The sequence below is a fragment of the Pomacea canaliculata genome, linkage group LG1 (assembly GCF_003073045.1).
Source record: "Pomacea canaliculata isolate SZHN2017 linkage group LG1, ASM307304v1, whole genome shotgun sequence".
Taxonomy (NCBI): Eukaryota; Metazoa; Mollusca; class Gastropoda; order Architaenioglossa; family Ampullariidae; genus Pomacea; species Pomacea canaliculata.
Window position 1 is genome coordinate 40,191,200 of NC_037590.1, and position 12,683 is coordinate 40,203,882.

General features: G+C 38.9%; 3 protein-coding genes across 11 annotated transcripts in view; 1 reads left to right on the plus strand and 2 right to left on the minus strand.

The window, feature by feature from the left end:
- LOC112574677 (uncharacterized protein FAM241B-like) lies at positions 1 to 2,809 on the minus strand. Of its 2 annotated transcripts, XM_025255910.1 has the most exons (3): positions 2,603 to 2,740; positions 1,450 to 1,553; positions 1 to 1,209 (listed from the first exon to the last, which is right to left on the minus strand). In XM_025255910.1, the coding sequence occupies exons 2-3, from the start codon at positions 1,504 to 1,506 to the stop codon at positions 835 to 837; spliced, it is 432 nt and encodes a 143-aa protein (XP_025111695.1). In that variant the 5' UTR covers positions 1,507 to 1,553; positions 2,603 to 2,740; the 3' UTR covers positions 1 to 834. The 2 variants fall into 2 exon arrangements, with proteins under 2 accessions (XP_025111695.1, XP_025111688.1); XM_025255903.1 differs by lacking the exon at positions 1,450 to 1,553 and having other exon boundaries at positions 2,603 to 2,809.
- LOC112574618 lies at positions 2,728 to 9,083 on the plus strand. 4 transcript variants are annotated; one of them, XM_025255829.1, is made up of 11 exons: positions 2,728 to 2,840; positions 2,993 to 3,225; positions 3,608 to 3,901; positions 4,078 to 4,510; positions 5,133 to 5,249; positions 5,367 to 5,730; positions 6,254 to 6,428; positions 6,568 to 6,644; positions 6,782 to 6,977; positions 7,359 to 7,528; positions 7,817 to 9,083. In XM_025255829.1, exons 2-11 carry the CDS (start codon positions 3,087 to 3,089, stop codon positions 8,672 to 8,674), a joined length of 2,823 nt encoding a protein of 940 aa, XP_025111614.1. In that variant the 5' UTR covers positions 2,728 to 2,840; positions 2,993 to 3,086; the 3' UTR covers positions 8,675 to 9,083. The 4 variants fall into 4 exon arrangements, with proteins under 4 accessions (XP_025111614.1, XP_025111613.1, XP_025111615.1 ...); XM_025255828.1 differs by lacking the exon at positions 2,728 to 2,840 and having other exon boundaries at positions 2,854 to 3,225; XM_025255830.1 differs by lacking the exon at positions 2,728 to 2,840 and having other exon boundaries at positions 2,854 to 3,220.
- Positions 8,866 to 12,683, minus strand: part of LOC112574597 (WD repeat-containing protein 90-like) — a 26,861-nt gene continuing 23,043 nt past the window's right edge. For 4 of the 5 annotated variants that reach the window (XM_025255815.1, XM_025255798.1, XM_025255789.1 and 1 more), the window contains 6 exons: positions 12,397 to 12,610; positions 11,733 to 11,863; positions 11,053 to 11,232; positions 10,737 to 10,853; positions 10,435 to 10,519; positions 8,866 to 9,742 (listed from right to left, as the gene is read on the minus strand). In XM_025255815.1, the coding sequence (XP_025111600.1) occupies positions 9,588 to 9,742; positions 10,435 to 10,519; positions 10,737 to 10,853; positions 11,053 to 11,232; positions 11,733 to 11,863; positions 12,397 to 12,610 (882 nt within the window). In that variant the 3' untranslated portion in view covers positions 8,866 to 9,587. Of the gene's footprint in view, positions 9,743 to 10,434; positions 10,520 to 10,736; positions 10,854 to 11,052; positions 11,233 to 11,732; positions 11,864 to 12,396; positions 12,611 to 12,683 lie in introns of those variants that run through there. The other variant, XR_003101468.1, reaches the window with a different exon arrangement.

Here is a 12,683-nt window from a genome sequence, read left to right on the forward strand (position 1 = left end):
TCACAAGTCAGTTAATCACATATTTGTGAATTTTTATTTTCCGCTCAAATGAGCATCACTAATATTTTGTTTCATTAATTTTTATTTTTTTTATTTTTTTTGCATTATTTCACATTTTTTGCTGTCTTACAAGAGGTAAATCTTTAACCAAAGAAGAATTGTACAACAAACCACAAACGCGTTGTAGCACCACAACCATTAAAACAAATGTTTTTTTTAATTGGTCAAAAAATATTTTAACAAGCATAAAATGCTTTTAAGCATGCTTATTCTCATAATTCTGGTATTATTTTAAGAATTAATTATTTAAGGAAATGACAAGAATATATTCGTTAAAAAAAAATGCATAATATATGAAACAATGCACACTCGCATGGGCCATAGGACAACTGTTTTCTGTTTTTCATATATCATTTGATATATATATATATTAATATATACATTTGATCATATATACTAAAGGCAAGTTATATTAATATATTACTTGTATATCATAAATTTGACAATACCTAGTCATCTGGCTACTTCTGCCCTTTTTCTGTCTCCTTTCTCCCTACCTCCCTCCCTCCTGAATGCTCCTCTTCATTACAGACTAAAAGCGTGAGTAACAAATACATAAAATATGCTATTGTAAAATAATGAAACTACCAAATGCATTTAAAATGCAGGGCAAGATAGGTTCCCATATGTTAAACAGTTTTATAGTCCCTTCTGCTGTCACCTATGCAACCTTCACCAAAGGAAAAAAAACCTCACATTTGTGCACTTGTTTCTTTCAAAGTAAACAACTGCATCGTGAAATACTTGTTGAGTAGCATTATGCACATTTTATTTCTAGGACCTCCCAAGTCTGTATCCCTCACTGCCACCTCCAAAAGTCCCTCCTCCTCTTCTTCCTGCTCCAGGAGGATTTCCATCGTTGCCTGGCGGTGCACCATGCTGCTGTCCACCTAGTCCTGAAAATCCACCCCCAGTTTGGCTCCACCTAACTACGAAGTACAGAAGCCCAGCAAACAGGAGTCCACTAATACCAAAAAGTAGTCCTGCTAAAAGAAATCCAACAGATACAATAGGCTCAAATACGAACTGTCCAAAAGTAAATCGTGGAATGCCAAAAGCAAGGAGTTTTTGGTTCAGTACTTCGAAGACTGAAATCTGTCGGCCTTCTGCAAAAGCCTGCTGTCCGTTGCCATCATGCTGCACATAGCCCTGTGCAAAATAGTGAAAGTTATTTATGTAGTGTACAGACAGAAGACAAGTTAGTTTCATAATGGTGCTGTAGACAAACCCCCCTAACCTGAGAAAAAGACTAGGTAAATCTCTCACACTTGCCATAATAGTGTTTCTTATCCACAAAATGCAAGGATTCACTTCAGTCAGTCATTCATTCCTTGACTGGTACCAGGGAGAAGCACATAGTTGCAGCAACTAACAAGGCCCACCACTCACGCCCTTCTTGGGTGATGGTAAGCAGATTTGGCACAGGACGACCATCCACTCCTTCATGTTTGTAAGCCTATGGGCACCGTGGTATCACCCTCCCTCCATGGTGCCTTGGAGGACAGTATTCAACAGAGTGGCAAAATGACATAGCCAAACCAGACCAGGTGAGACTGCTTGACTGTTGCAAGTAAGGTGTTCCTAAAAGTGATATTAGCTTTCCAATGTTTGGTTTATTACATGATACCTTATGCAAAAAAATCTTTTTTTTTTCAAATCACCAGACCAAATCTTCACGTTTTCAAACCCTCTTAGCAAAATTTCTGTACATGACTGAGAGCACTTATGTGATTTATATTGCCACATGATGGGAAATGGTCAGAACTTGGTTTCTCCTACACATTTTCTGTACCCTTATAGAGTAATAAACTATAGTTTGAGGACAATAAAAAACCAATGCATCGTAAGGAGATTTCACTGATTAATATCACATAGTTTAACCTGCACAGACAGTAACTCTTTGTGTGGGCAGTAGAATATGCTCAATAACATGTTCGTGAACTGTATATAAATGGTCCAGCTGATTTAATAAAGGACTTCAAAATTTAACCCAGAGACCCTCCATATTATTTCTTATTTTATTAAAATCAACTAGACTAGTAGAGAATTAAAAAATATATAAACTTCATCTAAATACTTAATGAACTATCAATATTAAACACATCTGAAACATCATGTTTTACATCTGTTAAACGCAAAATGCCACATGTGCTTGACTGGTGCAGGTTGCTGTCTCAAGGCCTGTAGCTGAAAAACTACCCTTGCCCACTCCAGCTGGCTTGCAGGAATAGGTACCAGCTTTATCAGGGCAGGTTAAGAAGGCAGAAGGAAAGGGTTGGGTTCCGTCTTTTGAAGGCTCTGTTTTTGACACGTTTAACCACTTACATTCACTGCCTATATACAGCCTCTAGGCCATTGACACTTTATATTTAAACGATAAAAATGGTTCTAAATTTTTTAAAATTCTTAACTTTCTATACTTCTCTTTGAAATCAACTGATACAAACTTAAAATAGTTTACTAATGTTCAGTCTCGCGCTGATGATCGTGACAACGTAACAGTCACATCACACCCACGAATCGTAATGTACTTGCAACATACCTGCCGAGGTCTGTTTGAGTTATCACCAGCACTGTTTCCTCGTGAACCAGCGGCTTGAGCTCTCGGATCATCATCTGGCACAATGTCGCCATTACTCAAAATTCGAACCATTTTGTAGGTCAAAAACCATTAAAAATATACGTGTCTAACCCAAAATCGCCGTGGTTGAAGTTGACAGTGGAAGGGAGTCTACTCTTGTTCCCATAAGCTTTCTTCTGTGGTTTCCAACACTAAAGAAGTAAGCTAATAATAAACTCTTTTTTTCCAATCGAAACGTTTTGAAGAAATAGAATCAGTTTAAAATTATCTTAAGCTAGAATTTCTTTTTAACCTCTGAGTTTGTGCCCCAGCTTTTCTGGTCAAATTCAATTGCATTCTATTTTCTTACAGCGAGAATAAATAGTACACGCGCAACGACATTCGCAGTGACTCTGCTGATAACGTCCACCACAATTTCGCCAGGATTCATATGAATTGGAAATAAATGACTGCAACTATGGGAATTCAAAAAGAGCTTTTCCTCTCAAATCTCCCAGAAACCTTGGAGGCATTGTGTGATTCCCAGTCTGCACTACAAGATGATACCATTCTCCATCGGCTGCTTGACCTAATCAAAGAGTTTGGTACTGTTTTCTTCTCATGTATAAATATCCCGTCCAGTCTACGGAATCGTTGTCTATGTGTGTTGATATTTATATATAGTATGTCTTTTGATTCAAAACACATTTTAAGCTTTCCGTTAACGTTTACAAAATGAAATAGGGCATTAATTAAGTTTTAAATTCAGTAAATTTTGAAAGACTGGTTTTTTATTCAAAATCTATTTTTCGGTTCTTGTTTTGCACTGTTATGAATGTGTTAAGCTAGAAAGAAAGTAAACTCTCGGAATTGAAACAGCTTAAGTTACTGCACATGTATTTAGAACAGACTGAATAACAAAATCTTCAACATTGCCGGAGACTTGGTGACTTTCACAGATTTAAAAAAAAAAAATCCATTTTACAGTTTGTTCTCCAGAAGATATCAGCAGTGGTGGTCTTCTCACATTTCTCAAGACAGTGAAGTCCAGGATGAGCTATCTTCCAGCATCAGTGATCATCCTGGCTCTAGGGATGGCTGGACATTTGGTTACAATAACGCCAGTTCCTGACAGTCTATGGCAGGTGGTGACAGCTTTATATGAAGCAGTTCTGACTTGCAATGCTGTTAGTAATTCATCAGTAGGAGCTGCTTACTTCAACAGTCTGACAGCCCTAAGCAGAAGCATAATGGGATATAAATGGCTCCAGGAGCATGAGGGTAACACAACTTTCAGTAGCATATCCAGTCGGAAAAAAGAATGCATTACATGATTTACACAGATTTGTATGCTTTAGAGGTATATCAAAGTATATCACTTATCTCTTTAGTTTGCATTTTAAAACATTTCTTTCTTGAGACTGGCAGGTATTGCAAAAGTTTTTGTTTCTTTTCAGCACACATTTTTACTGGTTTGACCACACTGGAGACAGCCCAGAGTGTGTTCCTTCAGATGGCTGCTGAAAATTTCTTGGTTACCTGGACAACATTAGCCATGGAAACAGTTATTCAAGATTTAATAGTTGATCACCAGCAACAAGTCACAGGCGTGGTGCATAAGGTTCTGGAATGTTTAACAAGAAGTTTAAAAGAAATGAAACTTAGTTGTCCTGGCTTAGCTGGTCATTCAGTCACTGTTCCAAGTGTCAGTAGCAGTCATGTGACTGTTAGTCAGATCTTTCAACGGCTCAGCAGTGTGCAAGAATTCTGCCAATGGAAAGTGCAGGATGTGGATTTTATGAAAACTATAGCAGTTCTCAGCCTACATCATTCTTCAGCAAAGATCAGACAACTCTTACTGCAGACTTTGCTTCATGTTTACAACTACATGTAAGAAAACTTTCCAAACTTTAAAAACAAGTGTGTTTGTGTGTATACTTGCATATAAATGCATAAAGTTTTTCTTGATTAATCTCATATTATTCAGTTAAGTGAAACATGATTATGATTATTGTAAATAAATCTTAATTTGAATCATTGATGCGTATCCACACTTGTAGGATCTTTGAAGTAGCTGCATGGGATGTGATCGCTGGTCCAAGATGTGCTAGAAAAACTGGGCTATCTCTGATGGGTAGCAGAATAATTCTTTTCAGCAGGTGCAGAGTTAACAATCAACCAAATGACTGCTCTGAACTGAAGTACCAGGGTTGCTGGTTTGTCCCTGGTGCAACTAACAACTGCTGTTGCAGTCACACAGTTGGCTTTCATCTGGGTTTTTTTCCCTCTTACTGATATCATCTGCAATTTATTGCCTTCCACTTATTGATAAACTTCTGTCTACTGCATTTCACATGTTATGTGCAGTCCAGATCTCGTCTTGGGCATGCTGTTCTTTCTGTGCATGTGGCATCTGATTACAGGGCTGGCAACTTTGGCATGATATAGACTTGTTGGCTCAGCGTAAAACATCTAATTCTCCTTCCCTCACTAACACATTCTCTCTTTGCAGGCAACCTGAATGCCAAACAGAGTTTCTGAACAAAACTTTCCTGCACCCACTGCTGTGCCTTGTCAAGGAGGGTCATGTGGAGAAAGGCCTTGAAATTGCCACAGCAGTTCTAGACAGGTAGGAAGTTTCAGATAATGGATGCTTACTGTTTATTTTTGGTGATGAAAAAGTTAAGGATTGTGATTAAATTATTGTGTTTTGTTTGAATTTGAGAAGACATTCCATTTTTTCCAGTGGCGTTTCCTTACCTCTAAAAGCAATCATGACTCTTCAAGATCTGCAGCAGCTGCCACATGATGTCCTGCTTGGAAGGCAGCTGCATGAAGACGAAAGCACTCCTTCAGCTACAGCTGCACTTTGTAATGTTGAAGCAACTACTCCAACAACAACTGCAATACCAAGTAACTCAGCAATATCTCCATCAAACATATTGATACCAGCCACACTGATTGATGCAACAACAGCTTCAGGTACAGACTCAACAACTGATTCTCAGGATGTGTCAACAGCTGCACTTTCTGACTCAGTAACAGCTGCTCTGAGTGAGCGTAGGAGACTCATCAAGCTGACACCATGCATCCTCCGTTCTCTAAAGCAGGTTGGTTTTTTGCTCCCCATGAAGACGTTGATTTAAGACATCAAAGAAAATGTTTTGTTCTTATGACACCAATTGGTGGATAAATCAGTAGGTGCATAGTGTTGAGACAGCAATACAAAAGTTTAGCTGTGATGTGCTAGTACTTCATAGGGTATCAGTATTAAGCCACAAGTTTGGACGAGCTTACTGCAACTTTTGGTCATCAGTAAATTTGCAGGAATGGATCTGTTGATGGGAGGTAACTGATGTTCTTAGTGTGGGTTGCAGTTGCTACAGTGTTTGAATGCTACCTGATAATGATATACGAGTATAACAACGACTCAGTTACTCCATAGTATTTTATCCAAAATTATGGGAACATTTATTGATAAAATAAATATACTTAACACATTATTTAGAATCCAATAGTTTTAAATTCTGTATACTCATTCTTTGCTTTTGATTTACAAATATTTTTTATTTGTATTGACCAGCAGTTCATTTAAATTGAAACTCTGGATATTCTGTTGCTGTATTTGTGAAGAAAAGTAATTCACTGGGGATTACACAACTTCTTGGGAGTGGTTGTGTCAGCATGAATGATGCAGAATGGCCAGTACTGGTGTCAAGATGGCCACAGGGTATTGGACCAGTTGTGGTGAATAATGCTCACCTGGTCACTTCACTGCTGCAGCTACTTCAAGACAGTGACTGTCCAGGTAATTAGCATTCAGTGGCATTCAGAAATTGTTGATTCTATTTGGTCATGCACATAATCACCTGCATAACCCTTCACAAAACACAGTCTTTCTCTCTCTCACTTATACACACACTGATAATTATCATGCTGCCTTTCAGCCCTCAGCCTAGCTGACAACATCTCTGTGATGGAAAGCTTGTTACTGATTATGGGACGTTCTCAGCTGGACAGCAAGGTGAGAGAGCATTTTATTCTTGTCTTTGTTATCTTACATAGGTGACTTCAAAGTGAATTGCTTGTTGTAGAATTTAACATCAGAGTACTGACTAGGGATTTTATGTATTTTTTTTTAATTTGCTGCTTTTTTCTCAGCTTTACAGCCAGACTGGTGCAGCCTTTTTGGCAACCTTAAACCAGGTGAAGAAGATGCAGAGCATCCTGGATTCACGGGTAGAGCACATCTTAGAGGGCCTGATGGTGCAGCTGGAGCGGCATCTTGTAGCCATTCAGTGGGAAGTTCGCGACACGGCCTTAGAGATTATTCGAAGCTTAATACAGTCTCATCCTGGTGAGTATTTAGAGATAAGCAGAAAGCTAAATAATTAACCAGTATCTGCTCATTTGTTTCAAAATATCAGTTTCATGGTCATACCAAGTCACTGGCTGTTTTACAGGGCAATGCTTTTGGTGGTCAAAACTGAAAAAAAGCTGAAAGATTTATGGGCCTAATAACAAAATAAGTCCAAAAGACCAAACAGCTAGTTTCAAAATGAAATAAATTAGCTTCAGCTGTAGTTGAGATGATAAAAGTTATTTTCAACAATACTTTAAACCAGTTTTCAAAATGGATTCTAATATGCAAAGTCACTTGTTGAATACTGACATGCTGCCAAAAACATTAATATGTCCTCAAAGTCTCCATTATTTGATCCAGCTTTTTTATTTGCAGAGCCATGGCTTCAGAAAGTTATGCAAGCGAAAAACTTGCTGCCTCAGGCATGGGCATGCATCCAGGATGGAGAGAGCTATACAAGAGCAAGTGCCATCAACCTTGCCTCTGCTTTAAGATCTGCACAAGGATGGTGGCAGTGCTTTCTGGAGGGCTGCAAGATGACAGAGGTAAAATTGTCTAAATTCCCATGTAATTAGAATATAACCCTTAGCATAAGTAAATTTATTTCATGGAGTCAGGATAGTGTTTTAACCCTGAGTGTGCAGCAATGGAAAGCCAACACAGACATGTTGATAGGTGGCACATCCCAGGTGAAATTCTGAGTGCAGGTGGGAGGTGAGATGTGATCTGCAACTACAACTTGCAGTCTTCGCTTTTTTTGTCACACACTTTATTATTGCGCCTCGTTTAAGTTTGCAGTAGATCTTTATTTATATTTGACTTCTGTCTAACAGACTATGATTGTGAAGAAAGTCATTGAGGTGCTGGAGGAAGACACAGAAGCTTTTGCAAGACGATCAGCAGTGGAGTTTCTGTCAACAGTCTTTGCATCTTCCAGCGATTGTGTGCCTCTTCACTTTGTGCACACTGGAGCTCTCTCAGACCTGGGCCTTCTTATCTGTTCAGCTCTTGGAAGGGTGCTGGAGGATTTTGACTGGGAAGTGAAGGTCAAGGCATTGAGGTTCTGGGAGAGAGCAGCAATGCCAGTGCTTGGGAGGAAGTCAGGTAATTGTGATGCAGATTCTTCAAGGGAATGTGACGGAGCTGTGGAGAGCACACCATTGCATGAGGTGCACCCACACAAACGCAAGAAGATTGACAGCAACATCCCCATTCATCGAGGACTACATGTTTTGTTAAGGGCTGGCTTTGGAGAAGCTCTTTGTGCTGGACTGGAAGATTATGACAGTTCGGTCAAGGAGCTTGCATTTAGCATTCTTCTGCGATTCAGGGATCATTTGCAAACACTGGAGGATTACTCACCTCCAAAGGCAGCCAGAATGGATGTTGGTTGTGCAGATCAGTGTGCAAGCTTTGCTGATTTGGCACAAAGTACCAACAGGAGTTTTACTCATAAAGAATATAAAGATTGGGATCATGTGGAAGCTTTCTTGAACAAGACACAAAGCGTTATTGCCACTAAAACTTCCAGCATGTTTGAAACTAGTGCAGACGAGTATGAACAACGCCCCTCTTCCTTATTGGAGGACATCATGGCTGCCATCAAAATGGCACAGTTAGCTGCAGATGCTGCTGCTTCTTCTGAAGATGAATTTGACAATGGAGAAGACATTTTCGTAGACTGTTACTAGTGATTGAGAGATATTCTAAGTCTCTTGGTGAATGCGAGAATGAATGTTTTATAGGCCAATAATTATGAGATGAACATTAATGGAGATTCTGCATACGGTTAATGTAACCAAATAGTTAACTTCTAATAAATGAATGAAAGATATTTTTCAAAGGGCAAACACATAAAAAAGTGTTTAAATAACATCAAGCATATAGTTAAGAAATATGTAATTGTTTCTCATCAAAACATTGAGAAGAATCTCATACTTGAAATTGACAGCAATCTTATCACAGCATGTTTTGATAATTGATATGTCCAATGACCACAGGCATAAGGTTTAGAGAATAGGCTAGGTAACAACATACAACTATAACACTATTGTTATGACTTAATTTTACTAAGATAAATAAAACTTAATGCCAAATTTATGAAATGCGTTGATTACTTGCTGAGTCACATAAACTTTTTCAGACATCAAGAACCAGAATTTATCACTTTTACACACTCCTTCACTCACCCATACATAGTGCTTTCATAAATATAGATAAAACTGTGCATGCAGTTACCAATGCATATGTTATCCATTGTATAACACCTAATTAAACTTTACCATTGAATGCTTGAGACTGTCACTAAGAAAAGTGTTTGAAAAATTCAAGACACAAGATTCTTTTGTGCTTAATAATAAAATGTAGCTTTTTATATTAATACTGAAATATGGGAGATCCTTGGTGTCAAGAGCATTTTCTTGTTCACAATAAGAACTGCCCACAAGGGGGAACCTTGTCAGCACATGTGTTACTGATTAATTTATGTTTATCGACATCACCCTGTAGACAGCAAAGCAAGCTGATTCAAGAAGATGCGGAAGACTGAACCTGTGGTGTGAACTTCATCCCAATGGAGGCAGTGTAAACTGAAATATGCACATATCATATCAAGACATCCCAAACAAGTATCTGTCCATGTGCTGCTGTCACAAGTCGAGTACCATCAAGAGTGTAGCGTGCCAAAGAGACAGCGTTGTCATGAGATGCAAAGTCCTGGAAGCTGCCTTCATAGTAATCCATAAGCTTCAATACTCGCTCTAAAAAGAAGAGATAAACGTAGTAAATAACTCTACATATCCAGTACAATAAGTGGACCATGATATTGAACAAATTTACAGTCAGCAGACAATCTGCATGCAAATGACTTCAATCATTTTGACTAGTTACTCCTCTCTTAATCAGCCTACAGATTCAAAGAGACTTTTATATGACAGTTGCATTTGAACTGTTAGCCTTTATTTGCTGGCATATCTTGAATTTTTCAGCTGGGCAGCTGGTCTGGATTTAACTTCCTGACCACTGCTTGAGGTAATGATTCACATATCACATGACTTCACACATCATTGTCAGTTTTTGAACTGGCCAAATTTAAACAGCAGTATTCCTGAGTGTATCTTGCTTCTTAAAGTGTAATTTTGAACACACAGCCAAAAAAATCTGCATGAAGCAAACTTAAAGTTTGTACCATCTCATAGATGTTGATCTGTTCAGTTTTTGACAATACAAACTGGAGGCTTCAAAATTTGCAGGTAAATCAGAGACTGGATAACCAATTTCTGCATGGCTTGTCAAATTGAGAGCAAACTGAAATATATAGTGCTAAAGATGTCCCATCCTGCAAGAAAATCACATTCCGATGCTGATGTGCCAAAGAATAATTGACACACTGGACTGTACGTGATCCAGCAGCTTTCTAAATCACAAATCTCAAGAGCAGAACATTACTCACCACGAACACCAACAGCGATGAGAGGGCTAACAGGAGACAGATCGAAGCAACAAGCCCAGTGAGTCAGTGACATTGTTCTCATTACCTAGAACAACAGATGTTAATGCATGCATGATGAGTTCACTGCAGCTCTGTACATAAGGATGTTTTACAGTGGACTTCAAAATGTGGACACTTTTAAAGAGACTGCTCTAGATATAGTTCTATATATTTTTATAGTCTCACAACCAGACTTAAAGAAACTGAATAAGAAATGTGATAACCAATTCCATTTGTTGCAGAGAAACAGTCTACAAACATACCCTGCGATGAGAAAGACTGTAGAACTGTATGCCTTTGTTCATGCCATAGCCAGTGTATACTATGATGTCTGGTTCCTCAGGTGAGAACCTTGCCAGGGACAATGGCAAAACTGAGTACTACATAAACAAACATGGAAAGAACAGACAAAATGTGAGCTAAAGAGAAACCAACAACATACAAACACATAAATATTAACAAAGATATAGGAAAGCATGCGTGTTACACTCAGTATGGGATGTATATATCTGATATTACACTCATACAGGATGTTACATGTCTGATGCTACATTCATACAAGATGTTACACTCATCTACCGGAGTTTTGCCTTTGATTGGCTCTCCCTCTGGCGTGCAGGCAGGTGCAGGAAAAGTCAACCAGTCTATGGGGTCACACACATCACGACCCCAATCAGATGACCAGATGCTGACCCTTCGGTCCCCACTGCAAGCCAGCCACAGCTGAGCTGATTGAAACTTGTGATCTCCATCATCGATCTGCCAAGTGTCAAATATAAACTATTAGGGTATGAGTTAAAACAAATTACAAGTGATCTACCTAGATAATTATCTGCTATGTATAAATTCATTGTTACAAAGCTCAAGCACTGGTGTTCAAATACAAATATGCATATGCATACAAGAAGACTGCATTCTTGACTTAGGAGTTGGTCAGTTTGCCTACGGTTAAAAAGCTCTCCCTGCCTCCCAACACAACTGGCTACCAGTTTTTTTCAGGGAATGTAAAGGCAGTAGAGGGATGGGCTCCATATTCTAAATCTGAAGCCCTAGACAAAGTTAACTACATATGTTCACCACCTCTGAAGCCAATAGGCCCCAGAAGCTTTGCCTTTTAGCTTATATGCACACAGACATGCACACTGTTACCTCACACACACAAGCATGTGCATCACACCATGCACACTTTCATTAGCAGCAACCCTTTAATGCACTCAACTAGCAAGTACACATGCACTCAAACTCAGAGACTGCCTTGCCTGCAAGGGAGCAACATCAATGTCGGTGATAGGAGCTCCTTGGTGATCACTAATGACCCGCACAGTCATCCCGCTTGTGGGGCTGCTGATGGCAATTAACCCATCACTAGCTCCTGACAGGATCAAGCTTCCTGAATCAAGAGTGACACAATTACTCTTTCACTGAGAGATGTAACTCATGCCTACACATTATAAGACCATATTTTTCACCTTAATTATACAGAAGGCAGTAAATTCTCTGCTGCTTTAGTAATAGGCTTGCTTAGTAGCTCAAAAGAAAAACAGATCTCTTTTTGCTCTTGACAAGCTCTTAACTAGATACCATCAGACTGCTTAGGATAACCCTTATGATATAAGGCAAGTAGGCAGAGTTTCCATAATAAGCTAGACGATCTACTAGTGACAACATTCAGAAAGGAAATGTAAAATAGGAATACAGCACAGGCCAAAGTTGTGAACAACCACAAAACTACACACAACTTTGCCAAAGATTGCAAGTGCCTCAAGGGGTAGGGAGATAAAAATTAAATATAATAAAAAAAAAATAGACTGATCATTAAATCAGAACAGTTTTCAAAATTTAAACCAGATATACAGTATCCTACAGAATTTATAATTGCAGTGAAGACCTGACAACAAAAATTAGATGATCAACAAAAGATACCATCTGAGGAAAACCTGATGACAGTAACAGCTGCAGAATGAGGTCTTAATTTCAGCTGCATCTGAACAGAGTTGACATCAAACACCCGCACAGTACCATCCGAGTACCCAGCTGCCAAGGGTGGAACCACTTGACCCTGAGCTGTAGCATCAGCACTGTTTTGGAATTTTGCGTGCTGCTGAATGGCAGGAGCAAAGGCAACACTGCTGCATTTCTGAAAACACCAATCACACACAAGAAGTTCATACCTTAATATATGCACTCTTAATACCAACATAAATGTGTTC

Bases quoted from the DNA above. Each gene is read 5' to 3' on its own strand.
- LOC112574677 (XM_025255903.1), bottom strand. From the start codon at position 2,713: ATGGTTCGAATTTTGAGTAATGGCGACATTGTGCCAGATGATGATCCG. The intron at 1,210-2,602 runs GTATGTTGCAAG...TATTTTGCACAG, and splicing joins ACTCAAACAGACCTCGGCAG to GGCTATGTGCAGCATGATGG.
- LOC112574618 (XM_025255829.1), top strand. From the start codon at position 3,087: ATGACTGCAACTATGGGAATTCAAAAAGAGCTTTTCCTCTCAAATCTC. The intron at 3,226-3,607 runs GTACTGTTTTCT...TCCATTTTACAG, and splicing joins TGACCTAATCAAAGAGTTTG to TTTGTTCTCCAGAAGATATC. The intron at 7,529-7,816 runs GTAAAATTGTCT...TCTGTCTAACAG, and splicing joins AGGGCTGCAAGATGACAGAG to ACTATGATTGTGAAGAAAGT.